A 17,869-nucleotide genomic window follows, 5' to 3' on the forward strand; every position below is an offset into this window, starting at 1 on the left:
TATTAAAAATAATGAAATAAATAGGTTTTTAAGAAAGTATTAGTAATATTAGACCAACATGAATTTGATTATTTGTTATTATCACATAACTCAAAAATCTCTAACTAATAAATGAATAATTCAGGAAATAATAAGGTAGAAACTTGAAGAATGAATTATTTTTCACCAAAGATGATGTTGTTCATATATTAAAATTAAATTATACTACTGAAATATATATTATATCTAAAACAAAGAATTGATCAAGCGAAATATTTGACATACACTCAGACCTCAAATTAACCATCATTCGTTATAACAATAAATTAAAATACATTTTTTTTTGTAGAATTACATCTCTATGATAGTCTTACTCAAATATTAATTGGTAAAAGATAGATAACATATAAAGACAAATATTGAAATATTTTATGTTAATCCTTATTAGTGTCATGTATATTCTAAATTTCAGGTATGAATATTTAAGAGGAAAGACTATTGGTGACATTTTTTACATTGATATATTTTTAAATTTTTTTGGTTAAATTTGTTTACAAAAATAGAGTACAACTAATTAAGTGTCACTTTTTCCCCATATTTAAACTTTGAATGTATTTAAAATGTTTCAATAATATCTGGTACAACTCTATGACAATCTTTATTAATCATTTAATAGCACTTGTCCTATGTTATTATTTATTAAAAATCTTTAATTTAGTATTATTTATAATATTTTCCAACATTGTATACTATATACACAATATACACGTGCAATGCACGTGCCGTGAAATTAGTATTACTAAAAGTGGAAAAAATTTAGGTTCAAAGTTGAATTATAAAAATGTCCTTCACTAAACTTTTTAATTAAAATTCTTTTATTAACTTTTAAAATTAAATCAATAATGACAATTAAAATAGACCAAATACATGGTTAGATGTTATAACTTATCATTTTTCACTTCTTAATGACTTTAATTGTAAAACTTTTTAGCATCTACAATTAAACACATACATTCACAACTTTTCATGTACACAATTTCTCTCTTATAAATTGAATATAAAATGTTAGTACACTACAGTTTGTGTTTCATCATCTTAATTCTTAATATACTTCTTATGTAATTTTTATTCATCGATCATTTCTTTTCTTATTAACATATTATTTTGTTTCACTTCTTTTATTTTGTATGAAAACATAGTGATAGATATTTGACAATCATACAATTGAAGTAGGAAATCTTCTCTCTTTTTTTACCGATATATATAGGACATCCCAAATAATTAAAAGGAAAGCTTTTACCTATAAAATAAGAAGAATTTCTGATTTTATTAATCATGTCAACCTTAGTCTTAGGATTGTAATAAAGTAATTCTTATATTAGCATTGAATTTTTAACTAGAAGTAACATTTTCACCCTCAAATTTTGTGTAATGCATCAATTATTCTTAAATTATTTGTGTTGACACCCAATTTTTGACCCACGTTGGTAAATTAGTTATCGAACTTCGTGAGTTTTTCAAATTACTTAAGTTAATTAGTTTTAAATCTTGCGAATATATATATATCCTAACGTTGGATAGTATATATATTATGTAATTGTGTATATAGTTTGTATAATATATATATATATATATATATATATATATATATATATACACACATATTATACATATATGTATATGTATACATGTATATCCTAAGTCTACTCCTAATTTCCAGGCGGCCCATTTCTCTCCTTCTTTCTAATCTCAACCCCTTTTTACTCCAGCCCAACACCTAGGCCCACTCCATTTTAGACAACCATCCAATTTCCCAGCCCAACACGAATTGATCCCAAGCCCATTCTGTTAACCCAATTCCTTTCCCTACCCAACCCACTAACTTAAAATACCCTCCCAATACTTGACCCGACCCAATACCCTCTCCCTTCTTCCCCTCACCCACGCCATTCCCAAAACGAAAAACCTCCAGACACACCAGAAAACGCAGAAAAAGCAAAAACAGACCTCCCAAAATGGAAACCTCCCTCCCAGACGCGACCTCTCCCCGCGTCTCCCCCTTACGCTCTCTCCCTTCCTCTATCCCCTACTCGTTTTCCCTCCCCCCACGCGATGCCCCCAACGTTCCCAGGAAAGAACGAACAATTCCCAGAAACAGAAAAAATGCAGAGAAACAGACACCCCCGAAACGGAAATCCCTTCCCTTCACGCGACCCCATCCCCCAAGCGTGACCCCTCTCCCTCTGTCCCCACGCTACTTCTGCCTCCCCCAACGTCTCTTTCTTCAACACTGTACCGTGTACAGTGCTTTTCGGCAAGCAGACCTGCATTTTCGTCCTTGAGACGGGAGATGAGGACACGTCGCATCGCCTAGGACACCCAACTGATCTCGACCGTCTCTCCTTCCTTCCTCGTTTGGAACGGAGTCGAATTTGCAGGAAAAGTGTGTTTCTCCTTTAAGGGAAAGGATTCGAATTTCAAATTCGAATCCAAAATGGGTCGAGAAATTCGTAATCCCTCCCTCCCTCTTCCGAAAACCCTAATATCCCCCTATATAAACCCCTTCCGTCCTCGAGAAAAGGGGTTAGAGATTTTCATCGAAAAATTTGGAAAAGCAGAACTTAGGTTGGACATTTTTCGGTTTAAGAAATTTTCAAAGGGTTAGAAATTTTAGTGAGAATTTTGAGCGTTGGGATTCCTGAAAGGAAAATTTTCTAAAAAAAAAAAAGAGGAAGCTTTTTGTGTTTGTTTTTTGTCTGTTATAGCAAAGCAGTCGAGATTTCTTGGAGGATTTTTCTAAAATTTGGAGAGTGCTATCAAAGGCTTAAGACGAATTCGGGGAAGATATTTTGTCTCCCTTTCTGTTTTGTCGAAGAAGCACAGTTGGGTTAGAACTTTTGTCGAGAATTTTAGACGAGAACAGAGGAGAAGTGAGAGTAGAACGCAGACCTGCGTTTCAGCTTCGACCGCGATATCGGTTTTCTCGTTCCGGCGACGCTAGTCCCTTTAGGCAACTGTTCGAAACATTAAGTTCGTGGTGGAATAGCCCGCACCAGCTCGTCCTCGTCTCGTTCGCTGCCTCTAAAAGGTAATGTCTACCCCCTTTATGTCTCGTTTTCGATTTTAAATCTTTGTGTGTGCGTGAAGAACTTTGTGTGTTTAGTGTTATTTCATTCACAGCATGTTTTGATGCATATATATATGTATGTATACTTCCCATAATCCTCCTGCTCCTCGTGATTTATTTTTTTGTTTTTTTGTTGTTCTGTTTCGAAAATGATGTCTCCTGTTGCATCGAAGATCTGTAGCGCTGTAAGTTACGAAGTTTCGAACAGATGTTTGATGCAACTGGCACGTTAACCCCCCCTTATCAGTGTCCGTCCGTTAGAATATGCCTAGATTGTTCGTGTTTTGTATGTTCAAAGATGATTTTCTCATGCTTTCATTTACCTCATCTTAAGCTCATTTTGCTGTCTCACTTGTTTGTGCTCAGTCTAGATTGAACTGGTAGATATTATAAGGTGTTTGCTCTGACTGTATAGTCTGTTTCTTTAGCACCTTGGAATGGTTTCGTTTCTTTCTTTTCCTCTATTTTCTTTTCGTTTTATCTTCGAAGACAAACCACTGTTTCTTTTGAATATAATCCAGCGTCATTTATCAAAACTCTCGCTAAATCTATAGTTTAAGGGGTCGTGCTCCTCTTGTAGCAGTATTTATAGTTGGTTTGCCGGATGTTAAGATGACAATGCGATCTATTTTGTTTGTCCGATGTAACTGCTTACTCAGGAATAACTTTAGTTCAGTTTCAAATGATTGTGTGTTGCTTCACATGGTGTAATCCCTTCAAAGTTAAGTGAGGGATGTTCAAATGTTTGAAGCACAAATGATTAGTTGATATTTAATCGTAGGATGTTTTCAATGGCGTTTCGTTCTCTATTCCTTGCTAAAGTGTTAGAGTTGCGTGTTGTTTGTTTCTCTTCTGACATATGCCTACTATTAAGTTTAAGTAACTACAAAGTATGTCTTGCTTATTTTATTCTCTTTGTTTACGTTAGCTGGATCATGTATTAATTCCGTTGATATATTCTGTTGCATGTGAAACACGTTCGAGGTCATTGTGGACCTCCGCATACCCTCTCTTTGCATTTTCGAGAAAGCCATAAAGGCTTAATTCCCTCTATCAAGTCAAGCCACAAATTAGGAGGACAGATTCTCGAAGTGGAGCTAGTTTAAAGAAGTGAAGGATTCGAAGATGTTTTTTGCTTTATTTTTATATTTTGTATTTTATTTTGTAATGGGCATAAGCCCTCTTGTCGTTTTTATTTTCTTATTTTATTTTGTGCGTTTAGATTAGGACAGGTACAAAAATGGGTTGAAACCCAAAAGCAAGTGGGTCCGAGTTTCGGTCAAGGCGAACAGAACCGAAGTCGGACCCAAATCTCTCCCCCCCTCTCTCTCTCTCTCCTTTACTCTTTGTTTACGTGCTTTTGCTCGAATATCGTTAGTCTAGGATTAGAAACTCCAAACCCCGTCGACACCTTTTTTGTTTTATCAAACTTGGAAATTTTAAAATCAAGCTTAGAAGCGATAATATTTCAAAATTCATAAAGTTTGTTTAGATAAAACTTCAAGGAAGTTAAGTTTCGAATAGCTTCACAAAAGTTGCAAAATAAACTATGAATATTTCCAACCTTGAAAATTTGCCTAAGTAAATGTCTAATAAGTTTAATAACAAAAGATTCGCAAAAGTTAAAACAAAATAGTCAAATAAGTTAATCGTTGGAACACAAACTCTTTTCGAAATCACATTTTTCGATAAACAGAAATGGCGACTCCGCTGGGGACATTTTGGAGAATTCTAACCCTAAGACTAACTTATTTGACTACTTGTAATTAATTGTTTAGTTGTTTAAATACTTAGTTTTTAGAAATTGCATTTCATGCCATAAATTCCGCCAAACGGCAAATAGTTGCATTAGGAAACGGAAGTTACGCGGCTTACCGCGACTTCTCTCAGAAATACCCCAAGAATTTATTTGGGAGTATCGAATAAATAGTCGGAATGCGGTCATCCGGCGTTATTCGATAGATCCACCCCGATGTTTGTCCAACTCAGGTAACCGTCTATTTGAAAACAATTCTAGAAAAGCCTAAGTTAGAGCGAAACCAAAACCCAAAATTAGGCATTAGCCTAGGACGACTTAATACCCAAGGCGTATTAAGTTCATTTTAGTAGAAAAACCGCCAAAAATCGCGTCTAAGGTCTTCGACCTCACGACGCATCATATTATTTGACATTCGGAAGTGTATGTGTGAAAACCAACTTGGGGGTAGGGAAAAGTCTAATGGGTTTCTGTTTTGCAGATATGGACCGCTTCCCCAAATTCAACATGGTCATCTCAGCGTCACCCCAACTAACAATGTGGCACAACGACTTAGACGGAGATCATAGGCGGACTCTCAACAAGTATGTAGGGGCCTTAACCGAGCTAATCAACATGGACGGTTGTCCAGAGTTGATAGAGGTACTCACGGGGTATTGGGACAGCCAAAGAATGGTCTTCCGTTTTGGAACGGCCGAAATCACCCCTACATTAGAAGAGATAAGGGATTGCATAGACACCGTGGGAACGGGCCTAGAAAGAAGAGCCCGAAAACAAGAGGACGTGTTTATCCCCAACAAACCTTCCGTTGAGGACATCTCGGATTGGTTAGGACTAAGAAAAGATTTCACTTATTGGTGTCAAGATTCCCACATAATGTTCAGAGATCTGTACGTTAGATTTGGACACGCGAGTTTCTATGCCGCGTATAATCGGGAATTTAGAATTTCCTACAGGGAGTGGAACGAGCTCCGTCCGTTGGCGTTTGCCGTAGCCTTGTTGGGAACAATGGTCTTCCCGCACGGCCTGAGCCTGAGTATCAACACCAGAGTCATAACACTCGTCCAGACGCTATTCAAAGGGTACGAGAATCAAGGAACGACAAAGTACTACTCCGTAGCCCCGGTCATATTGTCAGACATATATCGCGCTTTGGGTAAGTGCAAAGAGGGACATCGGTACTTCCAGGGCTGTAATCTGCTCCTCCAATGGTGGATTCTCAGCCACTTGGCGAAGGGTGTCGGAACTCGAGAACTGCACACTCTCGACAACAAGAACACCCTCAAGGACTTGAACGACTTGTTATTCTGGGCAAACATGAACAATCGGAAGACGAGAGGGAGATGGGCCCAAATTTTCTCCGAGTTGAGAGAAGAGGACCTCCAATGGATGCTCGACCGCTTCATATCCAAAGAAGTTGTCGTAGAAAGTCGAAGATGTGTCGTGCTTCCTTTACCCGGTATCCGAGGGATCCGCCCTTACGCGCCGTTTCGAGTCTTGCGACAGTTCGGAAGAAAGCAGACTGTGCCTAGTGAAGCGTATTATGGTGCTTATGTATATGACATCGGGGACGACAGGGTGGACGACGCTACAGAGATGCTCAAAGAATGGAAGAATGCCAAGCGCATGGGCAAAGACAGTATCGCCCCTGAACGATTCAACGCTGGATGTGACGAAGGCTACAAAGCATGGTTGAAGAGGGATATACAAAACATCTCCTTTCAAATTCCGCGTAGCTTTCGTAGTGTGACAGACAAAGAGGCCAAAGCAGAGGCCGAATTACGAGAATTAAAGGAAGAAGCTAATGAGGTCTACTCCAAATTCGTAGAGAATCAAGACGCACTCGAGAGGGCAACTCGAGAGATCGAGAGACTGAAGCAAGGGTATGAAGAGTTCGACAACTGGATCCAGCAGAAAATTGAGAGGATGCGATACGAGAGCCTGGAAGACAAAGGGCGTCTGGGCGAAGGCTTTCTGTTGATGCTGAGGTACATGTTCCAACAGCACAAAAACCAGAAAAACGACGACGGAGCGGGATCGTCCGGAGCAGCATAGTGGATATCGCCCCTGCGCGGGTTTTTCCTTGTTGTATTCGCATTACTTTAGCCCCTGCGTGGGCCTGATATTATCGCACTTTCTAAATAGCCCCTGCGTGGGTTTGTTTATTTCCCTTTTAAAACATTTCACTCATTGTTAAATATTATTTTGGGGGGGAATCACTTGACTGGTTTAAATTCACACGTACATCATTCGAATGCGTTAGACCTACCCTTGGCACAAAAGGGTCCCCATGCATGATTAGGACGCGTTATCTATGTGCACTTAAATGCTTATGTGTTACGTTGCTTTGAATGAAGATATTGTAAACCCACTCCAAGCCCAAAACTCTAAAGATTATACAGAAGCCACTATTAAAATGTCCGACCAAAATTTCCGAGTCTCTAGTTTCTCACGCAAAATCCATCTCCCACCACAAATCCTAAATACCGCTCTATCATCCCAGGGAAGTTGAATCACCGCTATGGACAAAGGCAAGAACGTCCAGACGGAGCTCACTGAGGAGGAACTACGAAGAAAGATCGAACGAATCACTCGAGAAATTTAGAGGGTTAAAGAAGAAGGACTCAAAGTAGACGTGACCACGGCGATCTACAAAGCTGCGGTCACAACCTTGGATGAAGATCTGGCGTCACAGATAAAGAGAAAGAAGGAGGTTGAGATGGAAACCGAAAGCCTAAGGAAAAGGTTGAACTTGCTTCGTTTGGAGACACACGAAGGAAAGGAGAGAGAAGCGAAAATAGATATCGAGACTACCGTGTCGTTGGCCAGAAGTGCGACACTCGACGAAGAATTGGCAACCCATAGCAACTCAAAAGGCGGAAAACATCCCGCCCGTGAACAGGGAACAGATAACAGTAGCCCTGGCTGTGAAGTAATTGAGGAGGACGATGAAGAAGAAATCGTCTACAAGCCTCCATTTCCGACTGTCTGACGCAGCCACAAGACAAGAAATCGCCAAATGTTGTCTTCTAGAAATTTCAATGTTGTTGTTCAATTCCCTTGTAATCAAAATGAGAGAATGAATGAAAATGTATCCGAACTACGTTGGGCCTGAATTCTCCTCGTGAGATACGTAGGCAGCCTTTCCCGGCCCGGCCCCTATTACCAAAAATTTTCATTCTCCTCCGTGTTTCGGAGATACGAAGATAAGATCAACGGACGTCGAAAAGCAGCTTCAAGAAGACCGTAGCTCAACGTGATTCATTTTTCCCGAGATGACGTCAAAACAAACAAATTCCTGTTTGTTCAGAATATATTTCCGTCCTCATTCGTGGGTTAAGATATCCTCAAACAAAGCGACCTGTGTGTTTACCTGTTTTATGTGCGATATTATGCATTTTGTACTCCGGATATGCCCTAACAAATTTGCCTTTGAGTTGTTTTTACATCTCAGGTACCTCTTACTGATCTGTGTCGATAAAGCTGGCAGATCACCACTACTTCACCAGATCAAAAGGTCGCGCAGATTCCTTCCCCAGATCAAACGCAAATACAGACATGGGCGACAACAATAAACAAATCAGCCTCACAGATGTCGTGGTGGCTCAGCCAACTGTGGCAGAGCAGAATGAGCTTATTGCGCAGTTGATGCAGCAAATAGCTGACATGAGGGTGGAGATGCAACGGAGGCAAGACACCCCTCCGCCCGGATTCGGCCCCAACTTTCTCGACGCAAGACCCCCTACATACTTCCCCTCGTCCAGCTCGGATCCTACTCAGCAACGTCCATCGACACCCGTGCACAACCCGTCTGGGGTAGACATGACAACCCAAAACCCCCAATACGCGTCGGTCTCCTATCAAACTCCCTCCCCACTTCTAAACAATCCTCCGCAAATGCCACCACATCCCCAAAATACTCAAGCAGCCCCACTACCCCAAAATCAAACCAAAAATCCCACCGCCTTCAATTCCCAAACACCACACCCCCACTTAAACCAAAATACCAATCCCAAAAATTATCCGCAAAACTATCAAACCGCACAGAATGTCCCAAGCCCTTCCATAGCCGCACCCCTCCCCAAAAGAACTACTTTCCAAGTCCCTGTCCCGACCGAGCATGAGGTGCACGGCTCCGAGTTGGACCATTATGAGGAGCAAGAAAGAGAGTGGAGAGCGAGGGAAGAAGCGAAGATAGACATAAAGGAGGAGATCAAGAGGGCGATGAGAGAATTGCAATGTACTCCAGACGTCGCTGGGTTAAGCTACGCAGAGCTATGCACCCACCCAGACTTGAACCTACCTGAAGGGTTCAAGATCCCGAAGTTTGATACCTTCGGAGGGGTGGGCAACCCCATGGCACACCTGAGAGCATACTGTGATCAACTCGTGGGAGTTGGTAAAGATGAAGCCTTGCTGATGAGGTTATTCAGCCGAAGCCTGTGCGGGGAGGCTTTGGAGTGGTTCACATCCCACGAGACTCGACAATGGCCCAGTTGGAGTGCACTGGCTAAGGAGTTCATCGACAGATTCGCGTACAACTTCGAAATAGTCCCTGATCGGTACTCCTTGGAGAAGATGAAGCAGAAGCCCACAGAAAGCTATCGCGAGTTCGCGTACAGATGGAGGAAGGAGGCAGCGAGGGTGAGGCCTCCAATGACAGAGAAGGAGATTGTGGAGGTGTTCATACGGGTGCAGGAGCCCGAGTATTATGACAGAGTCATCTTATTAATCGGTGCCAAGTTCGCCGAGATAGTCAAAGTAGGTGAGACTATCGAGGATGGCCTGAAATCGGGAAAGATAGCCCGAGTGTCTGCATCGCCTGGATCTTCCGGACTAGTAAGGAAGAAAAGAGAGAAGGTTAATGCTATCTCACACGGGGGAAGAAAAATCCCCAGAAACTTACCACGTCCCCAAGGCCGCTCCAATCCCCCATCTAAGCCTCATCAAGCCTACCATCCACACTCAAATCACTCCGGCCACTACAATGCTGCCCCCCATTATCCAGATGCCCATATTGTGTCATATCAGAACCCACCCCCGATTCCCCAAAATTTCCCCCCCACACATCCAAACTACCCCAAGCTTACCAAGTCCCTCCCCATTACCAAAATGTCGCTCCTAGCTGCGCTAATGTACAGCCAAGCTATCGAGCACCGTCTCCCGCATATCAAATACAAACCCCAGCATATCAAAGCCCCCATCCAAATTACCAAGCCCCAAGGCCAAACCACCAAACAAATCCCTACCCCAGAACCCAAGCTCCACGACCAAACGCCCGCAATTACCAACAAGTCCCTCCCCCTCAGCAGGGCGGGTATGATCCCCCTCGCCCCAGGTTTGAGAAGAAGCCCTCCAGAAGCTTCACCGTGTTGGCTGAAAGCAGAACTAAATTGTTCGAAAGATTATCCGCGGCCGGATACATCCACCCTGTGGGCCCCAAGCCCGTGGATGTCAATTCCAGATTCTACAGACCGGAGCAGAGATGTGCTTAACATTCCAACAGTGTTGGACATGATACAGAAGATTGTATCAATCTCAAGCACAAAATCCAGGACTTGATTGACCAGGAAGTGGTCTCTCTTCAGCCCGCGGCGCCAAACGTCAACACGAATCCGTTGCCAAATCATGGGGGTGGAAACATCAACATGATAGAAACTGACGAAGATGAGCGTGAAGCCAAGAGAATTACTCCTGTTGTTCAGGAAGACTTGGAGAGGGCTGTCGCTTCTTTGAGCGTCAGGGAGAAAGGAGAGTTTGTCATTCTGACACCTGCAAAGGTTGTTGCCTTGGTGCCCACAAAGACTCTCGCCAAGCCCAAGTTCGTTATAGAAACGGCCGTGGCTCAGGGCATGACTAGATCTGGAAGATGTTACACTCCTGATGAGCTTGCTCTCGGAGGACAAAAGAAAGATCATGCCAAGAGACCGATCAGTGAAGCAGAAGCTGAGGAGTTCTGGAGAAGGATACAACCGAAGGACTATTCCATCGTCAAACATTTAGAGAAGACTCCGGCTCAGATATCTGTGTGGGCCCTGCTGATGAGCTCTCAGTCCCACAGGCAGGCCTTAATGAAAGCTCTTGATGATACATACGTGCCCTCAGGCACAAGCAGCGACAATGTAGCTGCTATGATTCACCGAGTCATTCAAGGACACCGCATCAGCTTCTGCGATGATGAGTTGCCGTCCGAAGGGAGAGCCCACAACAAAGCTCTACACATCACCGTGATATGTCGCGGAAAAGTCATCAACCGTGTTCTGGTAGACGACGGATCTGGTTTGAACATATGCCCCCGTCCACATTGAAGCAGCTGAGGTTTGACCTCGGAGAGTTGGAGCAAAACCAGGTCAATGTGAGAGCATTCGACGGTGTGCAGAGAGACACGTTGGGAGCTGTGAACCTGACCATCCAAATGGGCCCCACAGAGTTCGAGGCAAAGTTCCAGGTGTTGGACATCGACACCAGCTATAACCTTCTGTTGGGAAGGCCATTGATCCACGCGGCTGGGGCTGTCCCCTCCACTCTCCACCAAATGATAAAACTGGTGTGGAAAAATGAAGAACTGGTGATTCATGGTGAAAAGGGTCAATCGGGAAGGCAAGTGCCGGTCTCGGACGAGACACCGCAAGGTTCGGACTTCTACACGGTGGATTTGGTAAATGCCACGGATGAGGGCTTGGCCCCGCAGACTCCTATGCCGGCCGTGTACAAAATGATCGCCACGGTAATGCTGCAGAGCAGATTCGAACCAGGTTTCGGATTAGGAAAGAATGCGCAAGGGATCATCGAGCCAGTTCCGGTCCTTGCTACAGGATCAAGGTATGGTTTGGGGTACATCCCCACGGATGATGATATGAAGATGAAGAGGAAAAGGGATCAAGGGTTGACTAAGCCGATCCCGCATCTCTATCAATCCTTTCCAGTCCGGGAGCGTGCCGAGCCTGAAGACGATGGGGAAGGGATCTGTGACCTTTTCCAGGAGATCAATGCCATCATCGAGGAGGAGGCTGAGCCAGCTGGCATTCGTGACGCTGAACCAGGGGAGATGCTGCTGAATTGGACATCCACACCAATCCTGATGTCCCGAACTCTGTGGTAGAAAGGAGTTATTTTGTGCATATTAAAATCGGTGGTAGTTCGGAAGAGGCCCGAGACCCACCATTTCTGCATTTTCTTGATTTTGATTTTTTTTATGATTGTTTAAAGGGCGACACGGCCTTGTGCCATGACCCAAATTTGCATTTTTGATTCAATTTAAATGAAAGCCTCCTTATTTTGACTTTGTTTATTCGATTGCTTGTTATATTTTACTTTTCTAATTTTGTCTGTTTATGATTTCAGTAACGTAAGTTACAAACCTGCCAATGTCATGTCATGTCATGAGCTAAACGAGCAAAATGAGGCAAATGACGACGAGGCTGATGACTAAGACGAGGAAAATAGGGAACCGGACTATGTGGCTGAAGAATTTCGACATTTCGAGAACCAACATAAACCGAACCTGGAGGAAACAGATACGGTGAATTTGGGCGATTCAGAATATGCCAAAGAGGTTAAGATCAGCACTCATTTGAGTGACACTCAGAAGGAGAGCCTGGTTCGCCTGCTTGCTGCATACCATGATGTGTTCGTTTGGGAAGTCGGTGACATGCAAGGGTTGAGTACTGATGTCGTGTCTCATAAGCTGCCTATCAATCCAGGGTTCGAACCGGTGAAGCAAAAGACTCGAAAGTTCAAGCCTGAATTGAGTCTGAAGATTAAAGAGGAAATCACCAAGCAGATAGAGTCCTGATTGGTAGAAGTGACACAATATCCCACCCGGTTGGCGAATGTCGTTCCGGTCGCCAAGAAAGATGGAAAAATCAGGATTTGTGTTGATTACAGAGATCTCAACAAGGCTAGTCCAAAGGATAATTTCTCGTTGCCAAATATCCATATTCTGATTGACAACTGTGCCAAACATGAGATGCAGTCATTTGTGGATTGCTACGCGGGTTATCACCAGATTCTGATGGATGAAGAAGACGCGGAGAAAACGGCCTTCATCACACCTTGGGGGGTATATCACTACAGGGTGATGCCGTTTGGGCTCAAGAACGCCGGGGCTACTTACATGAGAGCCATGACGACCATCTTTCACGACATGATTCATAAGGAAATTGAAGTGTACGTGAACGACGTCATAATCAAGTCCCGCGAGAGTTCGGATCATTTGACACACCTGAGGAAATTCTTTGAACGTTTGCGTCGGTACAACCTAAAGCTAAATCCCGCCAAATGTGCTTTCGGAGTCCCAGCTGGGAAGTTGTTGGGGTTTATAGTCAGCAGAAGAGGTATTGAGCTCGACCCTTCCAAGATCAAAGCAATTCAAGAGTTACCTCCGCCGAAAACGAGAAAAGAGGTGATGAGTTTCTTAGGGAGGTTGAACTATATCAGCCGGTTTATAGCACAATCGACGGTGGTATGTGAGCCTATCTTCAAGTTACTGAAGAAAGATGCCCCAACTGAGTGGACTGAGGAGTGCCAGACCGCTTTCGACGCTATCAAGAGCTACTTGTCTAACCCACCAGTATTGGTTCCTCCACGAGAAGGGAGTCCTTTGTTGCTGTATTTGTCTGTTTCAGATAACGCCTTTGGATGTGTACTTGGTCAACACGACGAGGCAGGGAAGAAGGAAAAGGCTATCTTCTACATCAGCAAGAAATTTACTCCGTACGAGTCTCGCTACACTTTGCTGGAGAGAACATGCTGTGCTCTGACGTGGCTTGCCCAGAAGCTGAGACACTATTTGTCGTCGTATACTACATATCTTATCTCTAGGATGGATCCATTGAAGTATATTTTCCAGAAAGCGATGCCGACCGGGAAGTTAGCTAAATGGCAAATGCTGTTGAGTGAGTTTGACATCGTGTACGTGACTCAGAAAGCAATAAAGGCACAAGCTTTGGCTGATCATCTTGCGGAAAATCCCGTTGACGAAGAGTATGAACCTCTCAAGACGTATTTTCACGATAAAGAAGTGTCATTTGTGGGTGAAGATATCTCTGAAGCTTATCCAGGTTGGAGATTATTCTTCGATGGAGCGGTGAATCACCAGGGTAAAGGTGTTGGAGCAGTCCTGGTATCAGAATCTGGTCAGCACTATCCTATGGCGGCTAAACTACGATTCAACTGCACAAACAACATGGCTGAGTATGAAGCTTGCATTCTCGGTTTGAAAATGGCCGTTGACATGAATGTTTGCGAGTTACTGGTTATTGGGGATTCAGACCTCTTGATCCATCAGGTTCAAGGAGAATGGGCTGTGAAGAACCCGAAGATTGTACCTTACGTACAATATGTGCAAAATCTGTGTAAAAGGTTTCGCAAGATCGAGTTCAGACATACTCCCAGAATACAGAATGAATTAGCTGACGCTCTTGCCACCATCGCTTCAATGATCAAACATCCGGATACTGATTACATCGACCCGTTGGATATAGACTTGAAGGAACATCCAGTCCATTGTTCACATGTTGAATCAGAACCAGATGGTTTGCCTTGGTATTTCGAAATAAAGAGGTACTTGGAGTCTGGGACATATCCAGAAGATGCCACATCTAATCAAAAGAAGTCGATACGTCGTATGGCTCTCAATTTCTTTTCGAATGGAGAGGTCCTTTACAGGAGGACTCCAGATTTGGGTCTTTTAAGATGCGTGGATGCTGCTGAAGTTGTGAGGCTTATTGAACAGATACATGCTGGAGTTTGTGGTACACATATGAACGGGTTTACCTTGGCAAGAAAAGTCCTTCGAGCCGGTTATTTCTGGATGACTATGGAGCATGACTGTTGCAAATTCGTGCAAAAATGCCACAAATGTCAAGTGCACGGTGATCTGATAAGGGTGCCACCTCACGAACTCAATGCTATTAGTTCACCTTGGCCATTTGTAGTTTGGGGAATGGATGTCATCGGTCCTATAGAGCCAGCCGCTTCTAATGGACACAGATTCATTTTGGTTGCCATCGATTATTTCACCAAGTGGGTGGAAGCAGCCTCTTACAAATCTGTAACCAAGAAAGTGGTGGCCGACTTTGTCCGCAACAATCTGATCTGCCGATTTGGAGTTCCAGAATCCATCATCACTGATAACGGTGCAAATCTCAACAGTCATCTGATGAAAGAGATATGTGAACAATTTAAGATTATTCACCGAAGGTCAAGTGCTTACCGCCCTCAAATGAACGGAGTTGTAGAGGCCGCCAACAAGAACATCAAGAAGATTCTGAGGAAAATGATTGACAAGCAGCGGGGTTGGCATGAAATGTTGCCGTATGCTCTACTGGGTTATCGAACGACGGTCAGAACATCAACTAGGGCTACTCCATACTTGCTAGTATACAGAACAGAAGCAGTCGTACCTGTTGAAGTCGAGATACCGTCACTGAGGATCATCCAAGAAGCTGAGCTAAGTAATGCTGAGTGGGTTAGCAAATGGATTGATCAACTAGCTTTGATTGATGAGAAGAGGATGGTCGCTGTTTGCCATGGCCAGTTGTATAGACAAATAATGACTCGTGCTTTTCACAAAAGAGTAAGAGCCAGAAGTTTTGAAGTTGGTCAGTTGGTTCTTAAGCGTATTTTTCCTCATCAAGACGAGTACAAAGGAAAGTTCGCACCAAACTGGCAAGGTCCTTACATGGTTCGCAAAGTACTATCTGGAGGTGCTTTAGTCTTGTCAGAGATGGATGGCGCTGTATGGCCCAAGCCTATCAACTCAGATGCTGTCAAGAGATATTACGCGTAAAGTTCATTTTGCATTTTCCATCATTTACTTGTAATCTTCTGTTTGCTTGTATTTGTTCGAATTTGAATTCTTATCCCTCCTGTAACGAACTACGTCTGACCTGAATTCTCGAGAACAAGATACGTAGGCGGCCTGTGTCGGCTTCGGTCACCCCATTCACCCCCTTAATTATTTCTTTGCATTGGAACTACGTCTGACCTGAATTCTCAGGAACGAGATACGTAGGCGGCCTATGTCGGCTTCGGTCACCCCATTTATTCCCCTTGATTATTCCTTTGATTGGAACTACGTCTGACCTGAATTCTCAAGAACGAGATACGTAGGCGGCCTATGTCGGCTTCGGTCACCCCATTTATTCCCCTTGATTATTCCTTTGATTTGAACTACGTTCGACCTGAATTCTCAAGAATGAGATACGTAGGCGGCCTTTGTCGGTCTCGGTCGGTTTCTTTGTAAATTTTATTCTTGTTAACCTTTAAGAGGAACTACGTTTGACCTGATTCCTGCCTCAACGGGATACGTAGGCGCCACAAGGGCTCGGTCATATCTCTCATAAGATTTTTATTTCCCTTCTACAATAGAAACTGGGACAGAATTTTTGAGAGGGACTCAAAAATTCTCCAGAAGAAGTCTCCTCTTCAGCAAGCCAAACTAGAGACATTTCAAAATTTGCGACTGGGACAGAATTTTTGAGAAGATCTCAAAAATTCCGCGATCTGTTCGGTCACAATGGAAAGACGAGCAAGATACTAAACTGGGATAGAAATTTTGAGGATGGCCTCAAAATTTCATATCATGGATCTTCCCTACAAGTCCGGCATGCCTTTTATGTTCATTCAACGAGCGTCGGACTCAAAAGAGCTCGTTAAGCCTGACATGACATGACTTGGCAATGACTTTTTCAAGATACTATTTCTTAAGAAAATTTTTTCTTGTTTCTCTTAAAAATTTCCCTTTTGTATTTCATCTGTTTTGGCATAAGATATTTCCTTATCCATCAAGAGTCGGGAAATCGGAAAATCAACCGGAGACATCAAGACAAGGAGCAAACAACCGAAGGGATCGACACAGATCAGTATGTTTAAAACTGACAATTTTTCTGTGGATGCAGGTTTATAGCTTCGCTTCGAAATCGGCCGAATTCTATCGACCGATGAATACGGAGAAGGAGAGAACTATCTCCAAAACCAGTGATTTTAGGGAAAGCAGGAATACTGTTTGTGTCAGGAGGCTTATGAATGTGTTTGTTTATTTCAAACTATTCTCAACAATGGGAAATTTACAAAGTATCCAGCCAGATTCAAAGGGGCGATATAAATATTCATGCATCGCAGAATCATGCATCGCGGAATCATGCATAGCAGAATCATGCATCGCGGAATCATGCATAGCGGAATTTATACACTGAAGAGTCATGCATCGCGGAATCATGCATAGCGGAATCATGTATCGCGGAATCATGCATAGAAGAATCATGCATCGCAGAATCATGCATAGCGAAATTTATACACTGAAGAATCATGCATCGCGGAATCATGCATAGCGGAATCATGCATCGCGGAATCATGCATAGCGGAATCATGCATCGCGGAATCATGCATAGCGGAATTTATACACTGAAGAATCGTACATCGCGGAATTTATACACTGAAGAATCATGCATCGCTGAATCATGCATCGCGGAATCATGCATCGCGGAAGTCATACACTGAAGACTTCATACCTCGCTGGAATTTATGCATCACGAGAAGAATCCACGCCTCGTTGAAAATCATGCATCGCGGAAATCATGCATCGCGAGTCATTAATCATGCACGACGAGAAGATTTCATGCCTCGTCAAAATTTATGCATCGCGAGAAGACTTCATACCTCGCTGGAATCATGCACGACGAGAAGATTTCATGCCTCGTCAAAATTTATGCATCGCGAGAAGACTTTATGCCTCGCTGACAATTATGTACGACGAGAAGACTTCATGCCTCGTCAAAATTTATGCATCGCGAGAAGAATTTATGCCTCGCTGGAATTCATGCATAGCGAAAATCATGCATCGCGGAAATCATGCATCGCGAGTCATTAATTATGCACGACGAGAAGATGTCATGCCTCGTCAAAACTTATACATTGTAATAAGATTTTATACCTCACAGGAATTTACGTATCACGGGAAGATATTCATGCCCCGCAAGAGGACGTACATGGATAAAGAAAGA

At 43.0% G+C, this 17,869-nt stretch overlaps 2 protein-coding genes across 2 annotated transcripts; both read left to right on the forward strand.

Annotated features, from left to right (window-relative positions):
- Positions 1-8,420: 8,420 nt before the first annotated feature.
- Positions 8,421-10,424, forward strand: LOC138339667 (uncharacterized). The gene has a single exon (XM_069291537.1). The coding sequence runs from the start codon at positions 8,421-8,423 to the stop codon at positions 10,422-10,424; it is 2,004 nt and encodes a 667-aa protein (XP_069147638.1).
- Positions 10,425-10,510: 86 nt separating this feature from the next.
- LOC138339668 (uncharacterized) lies at positions 10,511-12,657 on the forward strand. The gene is made up of 3 exons (XM_069291538.1): positions 10,511-11,125; positions 11,176-11,960; positions 12,309-12,657. The coding sequence occupies exons 1-3, from the start codon at positions 10,511-10,513 to the stop codon at positions 12,655-12,657; spliced, it is 1,749 nt and encodes a 582-aa protein (XP_069147639.1).
- Positions 12,658-17,869: the final 5,212 nt, after the last annotated feature.

This window comes from Solanum lycopersicum, chromosome 11 (genome assembly GCF_036512215.1).
Source record: "Solanum lycopersicum chromosome 11, SLM_r2.1".
Lineage (NCBI taxonomy): Eukaryota > Viridiplantae > Streptophyta > Magnoliopsida > Solanales > Solanaceae > Solanum > Solanum lycopersicum.